The sequence below is a fragment of the Silurus aristotelis genome (assembly GCF_946808225.1).
Source record: "Silurus aristotelis genome assembly, chromosome: 1".
NCBI classification, from domain to species: Eukaryota; Metazoa; Chordata; class Actinopteri; order Siluriformes; family Siluridae; genus Silurus; species Silurus aristotelis.
Genome location: NC_139574.1, coordinates 25567958 through 25584371, shown reverse-complemented (window position 1 = coordinate 25584371; position 16414 = coordinate 25567958). Strand labels below are relative to the sequence as shown.

Here is a 16414-nt window from a genome sequence, read left to right as displayed (position 1 = left end):
CTAAATAAATATCCCGTGTTTGAGGAGGGAACACTATTTTGTTCATTCAGTTTAAAGATTTGTTTATTTTCACAGCATGTTGTATATTTAATTTCATTAAATAAATATTTATAGTTTTTTGTGCCTTTTGTGCCTTTTGTGCCTTTTACTGCCTTTGCCTTTATGAATTGTTTTATTCCTTTTTGTTCAATTCTATTTCATTATATGGTTATAATTAATATATCAAATGTTTTGTGTTTTATTATATATCAAGTATTATTGTAAATTATTAGTGTTCAACAATTTATTATGCTCCTAATACAGTATACATCATGTGGCCAGAAGTATGTGAATTCCTGAGTACATCAAATTTCAAAACCATGCGTGTTAATAGTAAGTTGTTTGTCCCTTACTACTACAGCCTTGAAAATGCTTTCTTTAGCAAAGGAAAAATAAATCAATATTAATGGTGAGAAGGCTTCCACTAAATTTCGGAGTCTATCGGATGGGATTCTGCCCACTAACCACAAGAGCATTAGGTTAGGGACAACTCAATCACAATCAATTACAATTACAATTACAATCATTCCACTTCATCGCAAAGATGTTAAGCAGGGTTGAGGTCAGATATCTGTGCAAGTAAATTGTGTTTTTCCACACCAACCTTGCCGAAATGTTTGCCTGGACAGGGGAATTGTCATACTGGAACAGGTTTGTGCTTTTTAGATGCAGTGAAGACTCTTACTGCAAACAAAGGCACCTTATTCAATTGGAAAAGTATGGGCAAGAACAACATGCTTTTAGACATATAGTGTATGAACATTGGCAAAATGTGATAATAAAGTCTCTTGAGAAATAAGTTCAAGCAAGAGTTCTTATCTGTCAATGGCCCTTTTTTTTTAACTACAAACCCGATTCCAAAAATGTTGGGACACTGTACAAATTGTGAAACAAAAAAGGAATGCAATAATTTACAAATCTTATAAACTTATAGTTTATTCACAATAGAAAATAGATAACATATCAAATGTTAAAAGTGAGACATTTTGAAATGTCATGCCAAATATTGGCTCATTTTGGATTTTATTAGAGCTACACATTCCAAAAAAGTTGGGACAGGTAGCAATAAGAGGCTGGAAAAGTTAAATGTACATATAAGGAACAGCTGGAGGACCAAATTTGCAACTTATTAGGTCAACTGGAGACATGATTGGATATAAAAATAGCCACTCAGTGTGGCAGTGTCTCTCAGAAGTCAAGATGGGCAGAGGATTAACAATTCCCCCAATGCAAAAAATAGTGAAGCAATATCAGAAAGGAGTTTCTCAGAGAAAAATTGCAAAGAGTTTAAATTTACCATCATCTACAGTGCATAATATCATCCAAAGATTCAGGGAATCTGGAACAATCTCTGTGATTAAGGGTCAAGGCCGGAAAACCATACTGGATGCCCTTAGACGGCACTGCAGCACATACAGGAATGCTACTGTAATGGAAATCACAACATGGGCTCAGGAATACTTCCAGAAAACATTGTCGGTGAACACAATCTACGATGCCATTCGCCGTTGCCGGCTAAAACTCTATAGATCAAAAAAGAAGCCATATCTAAACATTCTCCAGAAGCGCAGGCATTTTCTCTGGACCAAGTCTCATTTAAAATGGACTGTTGCAAAGTGGAAAACTGTTCTGTGGTCAGACGAATCAAAATTTGAAGTTGTTTTTGGAAAACTGGGACACCATGTCATTCCGACTAAAGAGGATCAGGACAAGAACAAGTTGTTATCAGCGCTCAGTTCAGAAGCCTGCATCTTTGATGGTATGGGGTTGCATGAGTGCATGTGGCATGGGCAGCTTACACATCTGGAAAGGCACCATCAATGCTGATAGGTATATCCAAGTTCTACAATAACATACGCTCCCATCCAGACATTGTCTCTTTCAGGGAAGACCTTGCATTTTCCAACATGATAATGCCAGACCACATTCTGCATCAATTACAACATCATGGCTGCGTAGAAGACGGATCCGGGTACTGAAATGGCCAGCTTGCAGTCCAGATCTTTCACCCATAGAAAACATTTGGAGCATCATAAAGAGGAAGATGCGACAAAGAAGACCTAAGACAGTTAAGCAACTAGAAGTCTGTATTAGACAAAAATGGGACAACATTTCTATTCCTAAACTTAAACAACTTGTCTCCTCAGTCCCCAGACGTTTGCAGACTGTTATAAAAAGAAGAGAATATGCCACACAGTGGTAAACATGGCCTTGTCCCAGTTTTTTTTAGATGTGTTGATGCCAGGAAATTTAAAATCAACTTATTTTTCCCTTAAAATAATACATTTTCTCAGTTTAAACATTTGATGTGTCATCTATGTTGTATTCTAAATAAAATATTGAAACTTGAAACTTCCACATCATTGCATTCTGTTTTTATTCACAATTTGTACAGTGTCCCAACTTTTTATTTTATTTTAAGCCCACATTGTTTGAAGTCACATGACCCAATCGTTAAGTGCAGAGACACTGTTCACTGACATCTGTAAACGATTCAGAAAAGCTCTAAACTCTAACCCAGTGTGGTTTTAAGAACCATGAAAGAAATAACAGAACGTTATTTTCTACTGAGAGCAGCTAAGCAAAGAGCATTTGCTCCCTCTTCTGGTTGAAAAAGATCAAATACCATTAACTCTATGCCTATACTGTATACCGTGTAGTATTAGATTTATGTGAGGACAAGTGAGTACTGTATCTTAGTATGATATTATATGTCCAGTAAAAGGACATAAATTTGATAAAGCAAATGACACTGCGCAGCAAACCTGTTTGAAAACCTGTGTGTAATTCACCTTAAGTGTACATTACAAAAAACTGGATAATGGAAGCCAAAATTACAATTAAATAGTATATATATATATATATATATATATATATATATATATATATATATATATATATATATATATATATATATATATATATACTGATTGTATGTACTTGACAGTACAGTACATACGTGTGTATCCTTTATCAGAGAAGTTTAAATTTTGTGCTTTGAGTACAATTCTCTCATACTGACCACTGGATGGCATGGCAAAGACCCTCTGAGACTCTGAGAATTTGAGAATTGGAATTGTTGCTCTCCACAAAGATGGCCAGGGCTATAAGAAGTTCAGTAACACTCTGAAACACTCTGAGTTACAGTACAGTGGCCAGGGCCATACAGAGATTTTTCAAGATGTGTTCCATTCAGAATCCGTCAAGGGTCGATCAAAAAAGTTGAGTCCTCATGCTGTGCTTCAGGTGCAGAAGCTGCTTCTAAAAAACAGATGCATGAGTGCTGCCAGCCTTAATTTATAAGTTGCAAAAGTGGAAGGTCTGTTTTTCAGTGCTCAGACCATACCACACACACTGCAACAAGTCAGTTTGCATGGTCATCATCCCAGAAGGAAGCCTCTTCTAAAACTGGCTCACAAGAAAGCCAGCAAACGGTTTGCTAAAGACGACCTGTCAAAGAGCATGATTTACTGGAACAATGTCCTGGGGCTTGTTTGGCTCAGATGATGTCCAGCATGCATGGCGATGCCCTGGTGAGGAGTACCAAGAAAATTGGATCTTGCCTACAGTCAAGCATGGTGGGGAGCTGGGGTTCATTAAGGGAAACATGAATTCTAAATATGTACTGTCACATATTGAAGCAGAACATAATGCCCTCCCTTTATAAACTGGGCCGAACGGAAATTTACATACAAACATATAATTGAAATTATAATTTCAAACACACCGCTAAGATGACAACTGCCTTGCTGAGGAAGCTGATGGTGAAGGTGGTGGAGTGGCCACCTGTGGGGCATCCTCAAGCAGAAGGTGGAGAAGTGCCATGTGTCTAACCTCCAGCAGCTCCGTGATGCCACAAAGAGGATCCCAGCAATGTATATATAGCACCCTAGCACATGACTAAACCTGATACTAATGAGTTACTAATTCAAGTTACAACTTGAAAAAGTGACTTATCATCGAAAATCACATGTACAAATGTAGCATTGCTTTGACTCTCAATTTGTTTGCTGCTTTCATATGTGTGTGTATATATATATATATATATATATATATATATATATATATATATATATATATATATATATATATATATATATATATATGAAATCTATATATGATATATATCTCCAAACTGTTACCCCTATGTTGGAGGCACACAACTGTGTAGGAGGCATTTGGATGCAGTAGTATATCCTTTATTTTCCTTCACTTGAACTAGGAGACCCAAACCTGTTCCAGCATTCCAATGCCCATGTGCACAAAGCCAGCTCTATGAAGATATAGTTTACAGAGATTAGAGTGGAAGATCTTGAGTGACCTGCTATATAGCTATGACCTTATCCCACCTGAACATCTTTGGGAAAAATTGGAATGCTGACTGCAAAATAGGACTCCTCACCCTACATCAGTGCCTGACTTTACTAACATTAATATGGTAAAATGTGCACAAAATTCCATAAGCACACTTTAAAATATAACTTGATATCTTAACAGAAGAGTTAGTTACTGCAGCAACTAAGTGGGGAATGGAATGTTCAAATCTTATGGTAATGTGTCCACAAACCTTTGACTTTATAGTGTATTTTGTAATATTATTTATTTTCAGAGGAATGAAAATGAGAACAGTGACAAAGACCTTTATGCAGATAAAACAGTTTTCTAAATGTCTGAATGATGTGCTACAATGCCAATTAACTGTAAATGCATTGCCTGCAAACTGAGATTGTCAATACACAGACAGTACATTATACTTCCTCCATTCTGGATTTGTTATCCCATTTTTGAAATAGTTCATGAAGGTTAGGATTTAAGACATGAGGCAAATTTCATTTTGTACCACATTTAATTTCAGTGTGTTTATTCAGCGTGTTTAAGAACACCAACATACATTGTCATATGTTATATTAAAAGTCACTGAACATTTGTTCGCAATGTAAGTCAAGTTATTCTTATTATCTGTTTTATTATGTCAGCACAAAAGTCCCTCCAACTAACCCTGACTACCTTAATATTTTTTATGTAATATTAAACAGCACTTTTTTCATTACTGTTGCATTTAAAATTGTCGCTGAGACCACAGCAGAGGACGTGTTCAATTTGTGTAATGAGATGCCACAAATCATTAACAATCAAAAGTTTCCAGTCAGTATTCAACTAGTTGCTTTCACATTCATTATATGACCACATAAAGATCAGTCAATGTAGCCAGTGCAGGAGCTATCTAAAGAGGACTTTGAATATAATTATGAGCTTTGATGGAGAGTAATGGAGGGACTGTATGCTGTATGGTGTATGCTTTGACAGCTGTGTGAGGATCAGAAATAGACTAAATGTTCAGTACCTTGAACAACTCACTGTAAGAAAGCAGACCGTCGTCTTTACAGTGTACATTTAGATCTAACAAACCTGTTACAGACTCCAGGCTTTTTAGGAATAATGCCACACCATATAAAAAAAAAGATCATGCCACTGGCATTCAGTGCATATAATACAATACCTATGAAATACACACCAGTGCCCTTTTACATTTTGTACAGTATTTACAGAGACATTAAGAGATAGTATCGAAAGACAGAAAATTATAAAAGTGGCTACATGGAGCATGTGTGATTTTAGAGATGTTGTGACAGTGAAGTGTCCATTAACAGTATGGTGCATGGACTGTAAGGAAAAATTCATTTTCCTCAAATTCAGCACATTTTCACAAGGGCTCAGCTTCATCCTAATCACCATCATCACTCACATGCTAAGAAAAAGGGCAGCATGATTTTTTTTTGTGAAGTGAATTGAAATGTCATGATACATCTTGTGACTACTCAGAACTGACTGCAGTTCACTTGGTTGCTTGAATTTCTACAGTAAATCTTGTTTTAATCAGACATGCGGTACAGTGAACTACTGCAATGTAGTGAGTTCTGTGGACGCAGACGTTACACTTGAATTTAAACATACATACAATCAATGCTAAGTTCAGAAGTGTGTACTTGTAACAGTCTCAAAAGTGTTTACATAGCAATATTTTGGTCTCTTAAGTTTCTATTGGTCTGTTAGTGTGTGTGTGTGTGTGTGTGTGTGTGTGTGTGTGTGTGTGTGTGTTTGTGTGTGTGTGTGTATATGCACATTTAAGTAGCAGAGTATGTGTCACTGATGGCTAAAACAGCACTCTTTAGAAAAGACTATTTGATAACTATCACTACGTAGCTGTTGCAGAAGTTCATTGTGTTTTTTAAGTCCATATGAAGTGCTCTAAATCATTGTCTTCCTTTTGTCTTATTTTTTTGTAAAGACATGATATGGCGAGCTGTCTCTCTTAGGGCCTTGAGGTGTCCCTCGTGTTTGTGTCTATCATTATTGTGTGTACTGTATATATGTGTATGTTTTTTGTTTTCACGTGTGTGCAGAGCAGACTGGAGGAACCTCAATACTCAGCAAGGCCGTGCCATTTGGAGATTTGTCGGCGTGGGTTTTGGCAGACCTCTTGCCAGTGGGTGGCACCAGAGGGGCAGGGACTGTGTGTTCCCAGCACCAGACGCCCCACGGCCTGGTTCTTAGTGGTGCGGTCAAAGTCCATAACCAGAAACTCGATGGAGATGTCGGGCAGCAGATCAGCAGGGACATCGTAGATGAAGGACTCGTTAAAAACAGGATTCTGCGTGCACTTCTTCACGTGAGTCTTCTTCTTGGCGATGCGCTTGCGGTTGTAGAACACGTTCACTTTCACATACGGGTCTGAATGAACAAGTAAGTTTATTCAGGACATCAGTATTTAGCTTAATACACATAGCAGTCTTTTAACATCTTTTAATATTTCTATTATTTCTATAATATTTATATTCTCAAATATAAATGTAAAAAATAGATATACATAGAAGCCATGTTCACTGAAGCATCCATATATGTCAACATTGTGTAAAAAAACCCCATATAATTGCAATATGAAAAAATATGACATTAAATCTATGTGTGTGTGTGTGTGTGTGTGTGTGTGTACTCACTTCCAGCTAGGCCAGTAATGTCCAGTTTAGGAAGGTGTCTAGCTTTCAGCACTACCACACTGAGTCTATGGGAGACAGGCTGATACGAAAGAGACACCAGCAGCTCACCACGGCTCACACACTGCAAAAACCCACACAACATTATTCAGTTCATTGATTCCTTTAAACCAATTATTCATTTATTTATTTATATTTAATCTTCCCTAATTTACTGTTAGGTACTGGGCATAGATCTGTAATAGCAGGTGCAGCATTTGCTAAAAATATATCTGTACATTTCATTATGAAAACCTAAAAATATCCTCCTTTGTAAATGTGCTGAATAGTCTGAAAACCTTCAGCCTACACCTTTCCTACAGGCATCTGCTATACATTCTTACAAGCTGCTGTTGACCTGATCCTCATATATGTTATACATTTAAAAAAAAAAAGGCAAATTTAATCTAATTCTATTTTTAGCTGTGTATGAGGTGAATGGAGGATACTGGTCTCACCTGCATGCTCCTCTTGCTGATTGGTTGTGTGATTTGCACTTTGCCTGTGCTGAGGTCCACACCAGTAAGTGGCACCAGCGCCTCGCCGATCACATCATCGCGAGCAAAGCGGTCGAAGCTTAGCACGAGGAAGTGCAGAGTGAGCTCCGACAGCGAGCTGTACGGCACACCATAAAACGTGAAGGTCTCGTCAAAGGCGGGCTCGAGTGTCTTGCGCAGGACGCGGGTCTTTACTCTGTGCTTCTTCTCAGGCAAGATGGTCATCTTGATGTAAGGGTCCGCACTGCCAGCTTGGCCATCTACAGCACGTAACCCTCGTGCCTCCAGTACAGTCACCACCAGAGCCTTCTTGGGGAAATTGTAGTCGAGGTTGAGGCTGAGGGTCCCGCGATCGGCCTCATCGGTGAAAGGTGTGGCACTGTTGGAGGCAGTGGTGCTTGAGCTGCCACTGCTTGAGCTGTTCTCCAGGCAGCAGTAGTCCGCTCGAACAGGAAGCTCCTTCTCCAGTCGCGGAATTGGCTGAGCGCTCTCATCTAAAGCACCTACCTCAAACTGAGGTGTCACCATTGGACTTTTCTCTGCACCCACGTCCACCAGCACAACAGGACAGCCCTTGCCTTCTCGCTCAACATCACTGTTATTTCCGCCAACTCGACGTACAAGTCGCACAATTCGCTTGCTGCTAGTAAGTGCCTCGGGGTAGATGCTCATGCCCTTCAGCATGTGGATGAACTTGTAAGGTGGGTCTGTCAATGGGTCACCGCACTCTGAATGGACACTGTGGAGCTTTTGGCTCATCCGGTTGTAACGTTTTTGGCAGCATGTCCACACAAAGATTAAGGCCACCACTGCAACCACCAGTACGCCGGCGCCGATGAAGCCCGCAAGTACTGGGGACATATCTGAAAAAATATGTAAATAGGGTTTTTAAGGGCTACATTTTTACATATAAACATGAAGACTAAGAAATGAAACACTACATTAAACAAAGTGAGGGCTATATGTGTGTTCATTTTATATGAGCATTTACATCCTAAATAATAAGTGAGGCATTTTAGCATTCATATATACAGTATATATATATATATATAGAGAGAGAGAGAGAGAGAGAGAGAGAGTATTTAGTATTCTAATACATATTATTGATTCATTTGAGCTATAAAAAGTCTAAAAAGTCTCAGGTTTGTAGCAGTACAATCTGTTTGTTTAATAATTTCCAGAGTTTGGTTCCTTAAAGAAGTGTTTAAATGGCAGCTGAGAGGCTCTGACGCCACGGACATGAGCAAAGTGAGCGAGAAATAAATCACACAGACACAGAGAAACAGAGGGAGTGTGGGAGGATGAGATGATTCAGGGAGACATAGCAACCAAAACACACACAGAAAAAAAATCTAGACATGAACTGAGTGAAGTCATGAAAAATAAAAAGATGCATCTGCGTCAGAAAGTATTCTGGTGTGTTTGAACGTTATGCAATATCCAAGCATGAAAAGAACAAATAATGCTATTCAAAATTTGAGCAGGAAGCTGTGACAGGTTAGGTAGGAAGATGGCGGAGGAGGACTGGACTGAAGTGTTATGGAGACGTGAGAGGTGGTGTAGTGACAGGAGAGGACGAGGGAGGGGAGGAGGCCCACAGTCTTGTTTATGTCTCTCTCCGGTGTCCGGTGTTTTGTGCCAAGGCTTTGCCAATGTGGCATCAGCTGACTTGTTCCAACAGTCTCACAGAACTAAAATACAATAATTTAGCTTGGCTATGTGTAGTATACAAAGTCAGTCTGTTAGCTATTAATGTGGGATGCAGGAGGGCAGAATGCTATTGAGCCTAAAAGAAACACAGCAGGAATCCACACACTGCAATGCTGTGGCAAAGGGCACCAGCAGACAGAAATAATAATAAATAGAAAAACAAATTACATCCAAAACACACCAGCAATTGACTCTTGTATTACTGATGGCTTGCTGTCATGTAATTCTGGCCTTGCTGTTCACAGGGCATGTGTGTGTGTGTGTGTGATGCTTTTTCACAATATTACTATGCTATTAAAATGACCAGAATCCCTCTGTCAAACAATGCTTTTTATAACAGAATACTGACTCAAATTGTAAAAACTGGCTTGGCAATATGTATATGTACATGAAAAGAGAATTTGTTCTGATATCTGACTTTAGTACAACACGGTAGAATTTGTCAACCTCTAGAATTGCTTTAAAGGCCCATCTAATTCTTTTTCCTTTATTTTTTATTACCTGGACCTAATGCAAGCATTTTTAACAAGGCAATACAGAAAAAAAAATCAATATAGCAAGCATACAGCTTTTAATGTTTGGTCTTTTCAAGACAAAAAATGAAGGAAACAAAACAAGGAAATAAAATGGGGATGGGGATGAATTATCGGGTGGTGTTTGATAAGCGTAAAATACAGACAATCCCCAGAGGCAATGAGCTTCTCTCTGCGCTGATGGCCTTTGAGCTTGAGGAGCTGCAGTGCTTTGTTTCAGAGCTGCCAGAGAGCTACTCTGGGTGTGTGCATGTGTGTGTGCATGTGCGTGTGTGTGTGTGTGTGTGTGTGCGCGTGTGTGTGTCCTAATGAGACCTCTGAGACTAGACGAGACAGGCGCTGCAGAGAATGGGTAGGTGTGTACCTGTTTGTGCTTTAAAATGGCACCTGAGGAAGTACATGCTGTTGATAATGTCATGAAATGTGACTGCATATTTATGACACAATAGGGTAGTAACATTAGCAATTCTGAGAAGTGCACAAGCAGCGAAGGCATGCATTTCTATATTCAGAGATACCTTTTAACAGAGATATCTTTTTACTACATCATGGGTAGGGGTTATTAATTATGACAGACTAAATGCAATATTTTATGCCCTACTGCACATCCGAACACTACAATGTCCTGTAGCAAATAAAGAATTGTAGCCAACAGCACTGTATTATTAAAAAGATTACTTGAGTAATTCTAAGTCATCTTGTCTCGTGTGATACCTCCCTTTGGTGTAGAAGTGTAGTCCCATGTGTTCTCACTACTCTATAGCTCTCTAAAGAAAAGGTCTAAGAACCACTTTGCTATCACAACTAATGCATCTACAGACAAAGCCCGGGCTGCTCCCTGCCATTGGGCACTGCAGGGATTCCAACACGATGATGTCAGATTTTGGAACAGTGTCAAAGACAGCTGCTCCAGTCGCCTGGAAACGACCCCAGGGAACAGTGCGCTCACACAAACACACACACGCACACACGCACACACGCACACACGCACACACACACACACACACACACACACACACAAAATGTTGCAGTCACAATTTGACACAAGCTGTGGTGTGAGCCAACTCTCACATCCTGTGCATAGCCTGGCCTGGTTTGAACTCTACATCTCTGTATGATTGTTAGTAATTTTCCCAAAGATTTTGAGAAAAAAGGGGAAAAAAAACTTAATACAAAGGACACACTCACAAAAGTGTTTTCCAAAAATCATATAGAACAAAGACTAGAACAAAAGCCAGCAGCTTTAATTCTTAGCATTGCTCAAGTGGAACCAACATTACTCATCGGACAGAGTACTGTTAACCATGCAAAGGACAAAATATTCTTTAACAGTATCAAGTGGTTTTAATTGTAATCATATCAGAACTGAGTATATAACAAGATATAGCCCATTATAATATATAATTATATTATATCCCTTGGTGTATTTGAACTGTATGTATTTTCTATAAATCACAAAGCACAGTAACACAGATGAAAGTGGCCTAGAGCTTCATACCCAATCATGTTTGAAACATAAAAGGCCTACATTTGCTTTACAGATGTTCTCTATCTATCTATCTATCTATCTATCTATCTATCTATCTGTCTGTCTGTCTGTCTGTCTGTCTGTCTGTCCGTCCGTCCGTCCGTCCGTCCGTCCGTCCGTCCGTCCGTCCGTCCGTCCGTCCGTCCGTCCGTCCGTCCGTCCGTCCGTCCGTCCGTCCGTCCGTCCGTCCGTCCGTCCGTCCGTCCGTCCGTCCGTCCGTCCGTCCGTCCGTCCGTCCACCTAACTTCCTACTCATTATCAAGTAAACTCATATGGTGCACATTTCTGCCTTAAATTTTAACCATATGTACATTTTCATAGTTCAAAGTAAATGAATTCATCTCATTGAGGCAGTCACTAGCTGAGGTGTGTTACTGCTGGCTCTAAAGGCAGCATTGGCTATGAGCAGATAAAACAGTCAGGAAGCAAGCTAGCAGTAGGATGATGCAGCAAAAGGCGGAGCAGCTGGTCGTATCTGGACCGCTGTGTAAAGCCTGCAACTGGAGACATGATGTGCTCATGCTTATTCTCACATCTTTTTAACAGATGACTCTACTGATTAAAGGTCAGAATATAGAGGATCATGTAGATTTCTACTTTCATCCAGTCATCAGTGATTGTATTGTCCTTCCCACTTTCCAAATATAGACAGTTTGTTAGGTATTTTTCAGAAATGTGACATGGCACAGCAGTGTATTTAAACACTGCCCCTCTGGCTATATTAGTTCTTACTGTTCATGTTATGTTAGCTGGTTGTCATGAAGTCAGATATCTATTTGTATTCTGTAGACTTGATTAGATGCATGCACCCATAATTATTCTGTGTGGGTGTTCATTCCAGAAATACATACAGGATTTATTTTAGGATGCTGGCTTTAGGATTTACGATGTGCAGTAACACAGTCCTCAAATAACTGAACAGTCTTACAGCATAATGGAGATACTCTGTATTAGGCACATGCCATCCATCAAGCTCTGACCCATACTGTGTGATCAGACACTGTTTTCTTTCCCTCCTCCTCAGTAGCATGACTCAGGAAGACATATGTTACTCCCACTGCCAGCTCCAGCTGGCACTGCATACAGTAGCCCACATTACACGTCACATAGTCCTTCAAAAGAGCCTACACAGAGCTACATCATCTGAATCGTCACAACATGACCATAATGAGTCACTTATTGTGTATAATTCTATCAGCTATAAAAGGCTGATAAAATAAGCTTGTTTGTGTCTGCTGGCATTTACTGACAATAGTAAGTAAACCTGGCACAAAATTGTTTTAGATAGTCATACCCACTAAAAGCTTTCAGAAATTAAACCTGTTCCAGAGACACAAGCTCAATTAATTGATTCTAATCCTAGAAAAAAAAGTCCTTTCTTAACTAAACACGTTCAATATTTCTATACTTAAAATACTGGATCCTGACTCACAAACTCCATCTACTCACCTCACATCTATCTGTTCACATCTGGGCATGTTGCTTAATTACTTAATAAACCTTTTTGGGCAACAATATCTCCATCTTAAGTTGCATCTGGTTACACTGACCAGCCTGATACACACACAGCAAGACCAGTGCAGTGTGACATCATGCCACATGGATGATCAGTATCTATTGTTAGAGAGTGCATGTTACTCACATCAATTCACAGACCTGTAATGCACTGAGAATAGAAATAGTTTACTAAACACAAATTAAGTTAAACAGGAAAATAATTTCTGAGACATCATGTTATGAGTTGAGTTTTAGCATGTGTAGCGAGTGGTTTAGAGTAACTACACCAGACTGTTTAAGAAACTGGCCCTATTATTACATTTATCTTATGCGATTATCTTTGCATCATGCAAAGGTTCTTATTAACACCTCTAGGAATGTCTATCTATCTATCTATCTATCTATCTATCTGTCTGTCTGTCTGTCTGTCTGTCTGTCTGTCTGTCTGTCTGTCTGTCTGTCTGTCTGTCTGTCTGTCTGTCTATCTATCTATCTATCTATCTATCTATCTATCTATCTATCTATCTATCTATCTATGAAAAAGGTGAGAGAGAGGGTTGATTTAAAACATTATATTAAATTAATCCCAGTTTAAGATCAGGGGATAAGACGGACTACTGACTGGAAGGTTGTAAATTCAAATCCCTTTTCTTGATCCAGGCCCTTAACCCCAAGTGCTCAGATGTATACAAGAAATAAATGTACTGTAACAGGAGCTGCATAAGGGCGTCTGCCGAATGCCGTACATGCAAAGCAAACTGTCGTAAAAAGCCAAGACAGGGGAAAGTCTTCTTTTGGGGTTAAAATGAACAAATAAATAAACTCATTCACAATAATAAAAATGCCTTATATTAGTATTAAAACATGGACATATGTGAATAAAGAGCTTTATCAGTCTACAGACATAGATGCCAGGACGCTTCTCTAAGTCACACACAGGCCTACCGAATAAAAATTAATTAAAACAAATCTTGCGTTATCTGAACTGTACATTTATTGGCTCATAAAAATCTTTTGTATAGAAAACCCAAGCTGGAGTTTACTCACCGTACGCAGCTCGTATGTCGGTGATCTCGGCCATTTTGAGGACTTTGGGGCGCGTCGTGTGCGGTCCGGGGGGACGAAGGAGGAAAAAAAGATTAGAGTATACCAGACGAGAAAACCGTAGACGACGAGTCGTTGAATTAATTCTCACGACCTCGATCGTTCATGGTTTCTACGAATGTGAATCCATGCTGCGTGGTGGCCGGTGAGGTTTGGAGTGTCGGTGTCGCTCAGCCCCGGGATGCTGCGCAGTGCTGGGAGATGCTGCTCGGCTTTAAGATGCTGCGGCTGCGCTGCCCTCGGACGAAGCCCCGCCCACCTGCACCTCCATCACCACTACCATCATCACCATCATCATCACTGACACCTACAGCATCCTACAGAGCTTCAATTCAGTTCTTATTTAACTAGTGTTAAATTAACACCACATCCGCTTCCTCTTTCCCTACAAGCACAACAAAACACCTACCTTCTCCACACTGACAGTGATGAATCAGCCATAAGGAGGACAGTGATGTTTTTATTGTTAGACACCACGTTATATATTTACCCCTGGAAAAGTGTTTTTACAAGCATTATGTATTTGATTATTATTACTATATGTTTATTATATACTATATACCAATGTTCTATTGCAACACCGACACATTACTGAAAACCCCCAGTTCTCTTTCTGTCTCTCACCCTGCTATCAACAACTGCCAAAATACTTTTTGAGATGGTGAAGCTGATAGATAGATTTTGCCAGTAAGACTGTGTAGAAAGGAAGCCGTATCTAAAAGCTACAGCACTGAGGAGATCTATTTTTATTTTATTGATCAATTTCCTCTATGTAATTTCTTCCACAGAAGATGGAAACGAACTTGCCATCTATCTGCTCCAACAGATGCTTACTGAAAATCAGTATCGTTCTACACACAACATCTCCTCATAAACATAGCTGGCTGCGTTGCCTTATTGTTTTAATTTGTTTTGGGTTTTTTATGATAAGGGTTGGTATTAACATATACTGTAAATGTCACTGGAAGTACTCTAACATAAAGGTTACAAAGAAAAGATCAGTTAATCTGACATCAAATGTGTGTGGAAGAGCATCACTTAGCATGCGAGACAGCCTATACTTATTTCAGAGTTGTAATGTCTCAATTATGGCTAAACCTGTGCTTTGGCACTGCTTTCTAGCGAATTCTAAAGAAAAATAATAGAAAAAAAGTACAACATGAAGAAAACCTTTTGTTGTACTTGACACATGTAAGTAAATCTTTCACAAAGATTTCATTCATAAATTTCACATTTACACAATTAAATAAAATTGTAAATAAAAACAGAGTTCAAGAAACAGCTAGAGTGTTAAATGATCAAAAATTTATATAATTCAGTGTGAAATGAGAGAAGTGGAAAAATAAACAAGGCACAATAACCTGGCTGCATATGTGCTCATGTCCCTTTATGAATGGTGATAAAGCTGTGTTCAGAACACAATAAAAACATTTAATCTTATTTTCAAAAGTAAAATAATCAGTGAAATATTTTGCATTACCTCCAAATAAACATTAGCTGCTTCTATAGGATTTCTTAAGATATTTTTTGTCTGGGCTCAACTACAGCTCTGATCAGGGAGTTGATCACTTAGTGGTTAAGGCTCTGGGTTACTGATGGAAAAGTTGGGGGTTATAGCCCTGGGTTCACCAAGCTGCCACTCTGAGGACCCTTGAGCAAGGCTCTTAATCCTCTATGCTTCAGAGGCGCTGTAAGATGACCTGCGCTCTGAACCCAGCTGCCTACATCACTGGGATATGTGTAGAAATACATTTTCCTGTGAGATCATTAAATAAAATAAAAATCACCATAAACCATGTAGCAAAATGTGTTATGGTCTCACATGAGACCAGTTACAAAAAGTACAGGAATTCCATAATTCCAACAGGTATGGTTGTTGCGACATTATCAAAATAAAACTCAACCAACAGTGGCTTCTATCAAGGTAGTGAGGAATTATGAAAAGCTGCAGTCAAATTTAGTGCAAAACCTCTGCTTCAATTTCTCATAAAGTATTTCATATTCTTATTCATATTCTTATTTCATATTTCATATTCATAACAAACCAATGACTCAAAGCATAACGCATCCATATGAACAAAGGGACGGAAAAAAGAGCAATGTTTTTGAAAGACTGCGCCAAATTTCAATTATCTAAAATATTTGATTAAAAAAATGGGAAATATTGGCCAGTCAAAAAATATGAAAAAACGGATTAACTCTGTAAGTAGAATATGTAGAAGGTGTAGTAAAATCAAATTATTCAACAAAGTATCAAAATGAGAGTGTGCAACTAGGTTATTGTAAGTATTGATTGTACGATTCCTTATTTAAAAAAAAAAAAAAAAAAAAAAATCGGATTGCATTTTAATCCGTTTTTTGTTTGTTAATAAAAAACCTGCTGTTTTAACAGGAGTTTGTAGACTTTTTTCTATGCATTGTATGTGTTTATAATTATCCATATCTACATCTACAATATAAATCGGTTGAAAA

The 16414-nt window shown here is 38.7% G+C and overlaps 1 protein-coding gene across 1 annotated transcript; it reads right to left on the bottom strand.

The window, feature by feature from the left end:
- Positions 1–4866: 4866 nt before the first annotated feature.
- Positions 4867–15941, bottom strand: syt11b (synaptotagmin XIb). Its single transcript, XM_083556265.1, has 5 exons — positions 14352–15941; positions 13886–14267; positions 7532–8433; positions 7038–7158; positions 4867–6771 (listed from the first exon to the last, which is right to left on the bottom strand). Exons 2-5 carry the CDS (start codon positions 13917–13919, stop codon positions 6461–6463), a joined length of 1368 nt encoding a protein of 455 aa, XP_083412391.1. The 5' UTR covers positions 13920–14267; positions 14352–15941; the 3' UTR covers positions 4867–6460.
- Positions 15942–16414: the final 473 nt, after the last annotated feature.

Excerpts from the sequence above, each read along its gene's own strand:
- syt11b (XM_083556265.1), bottom strand. The coding sequence starts at position 13,919 with ATGGCCGAGATCACCGACATACGAGCTGCGTACG. Across the intron at positions 8,434-13,885 it reads CGACATACGAGCTGCGTACG|ATATGTCCCCAGTACTTGCG; the intron begins GTGAGTAAACTC and ends ATATTTTTTCAG. Across the intron at positions 7,159-7,531 it reads TCAGCAAGAGGAGCATGCAG|TGTGTGAGCCGTGGTGAGCT; the intron begins GTGAGACCAGTA and ends GGGTTTTTGCAG.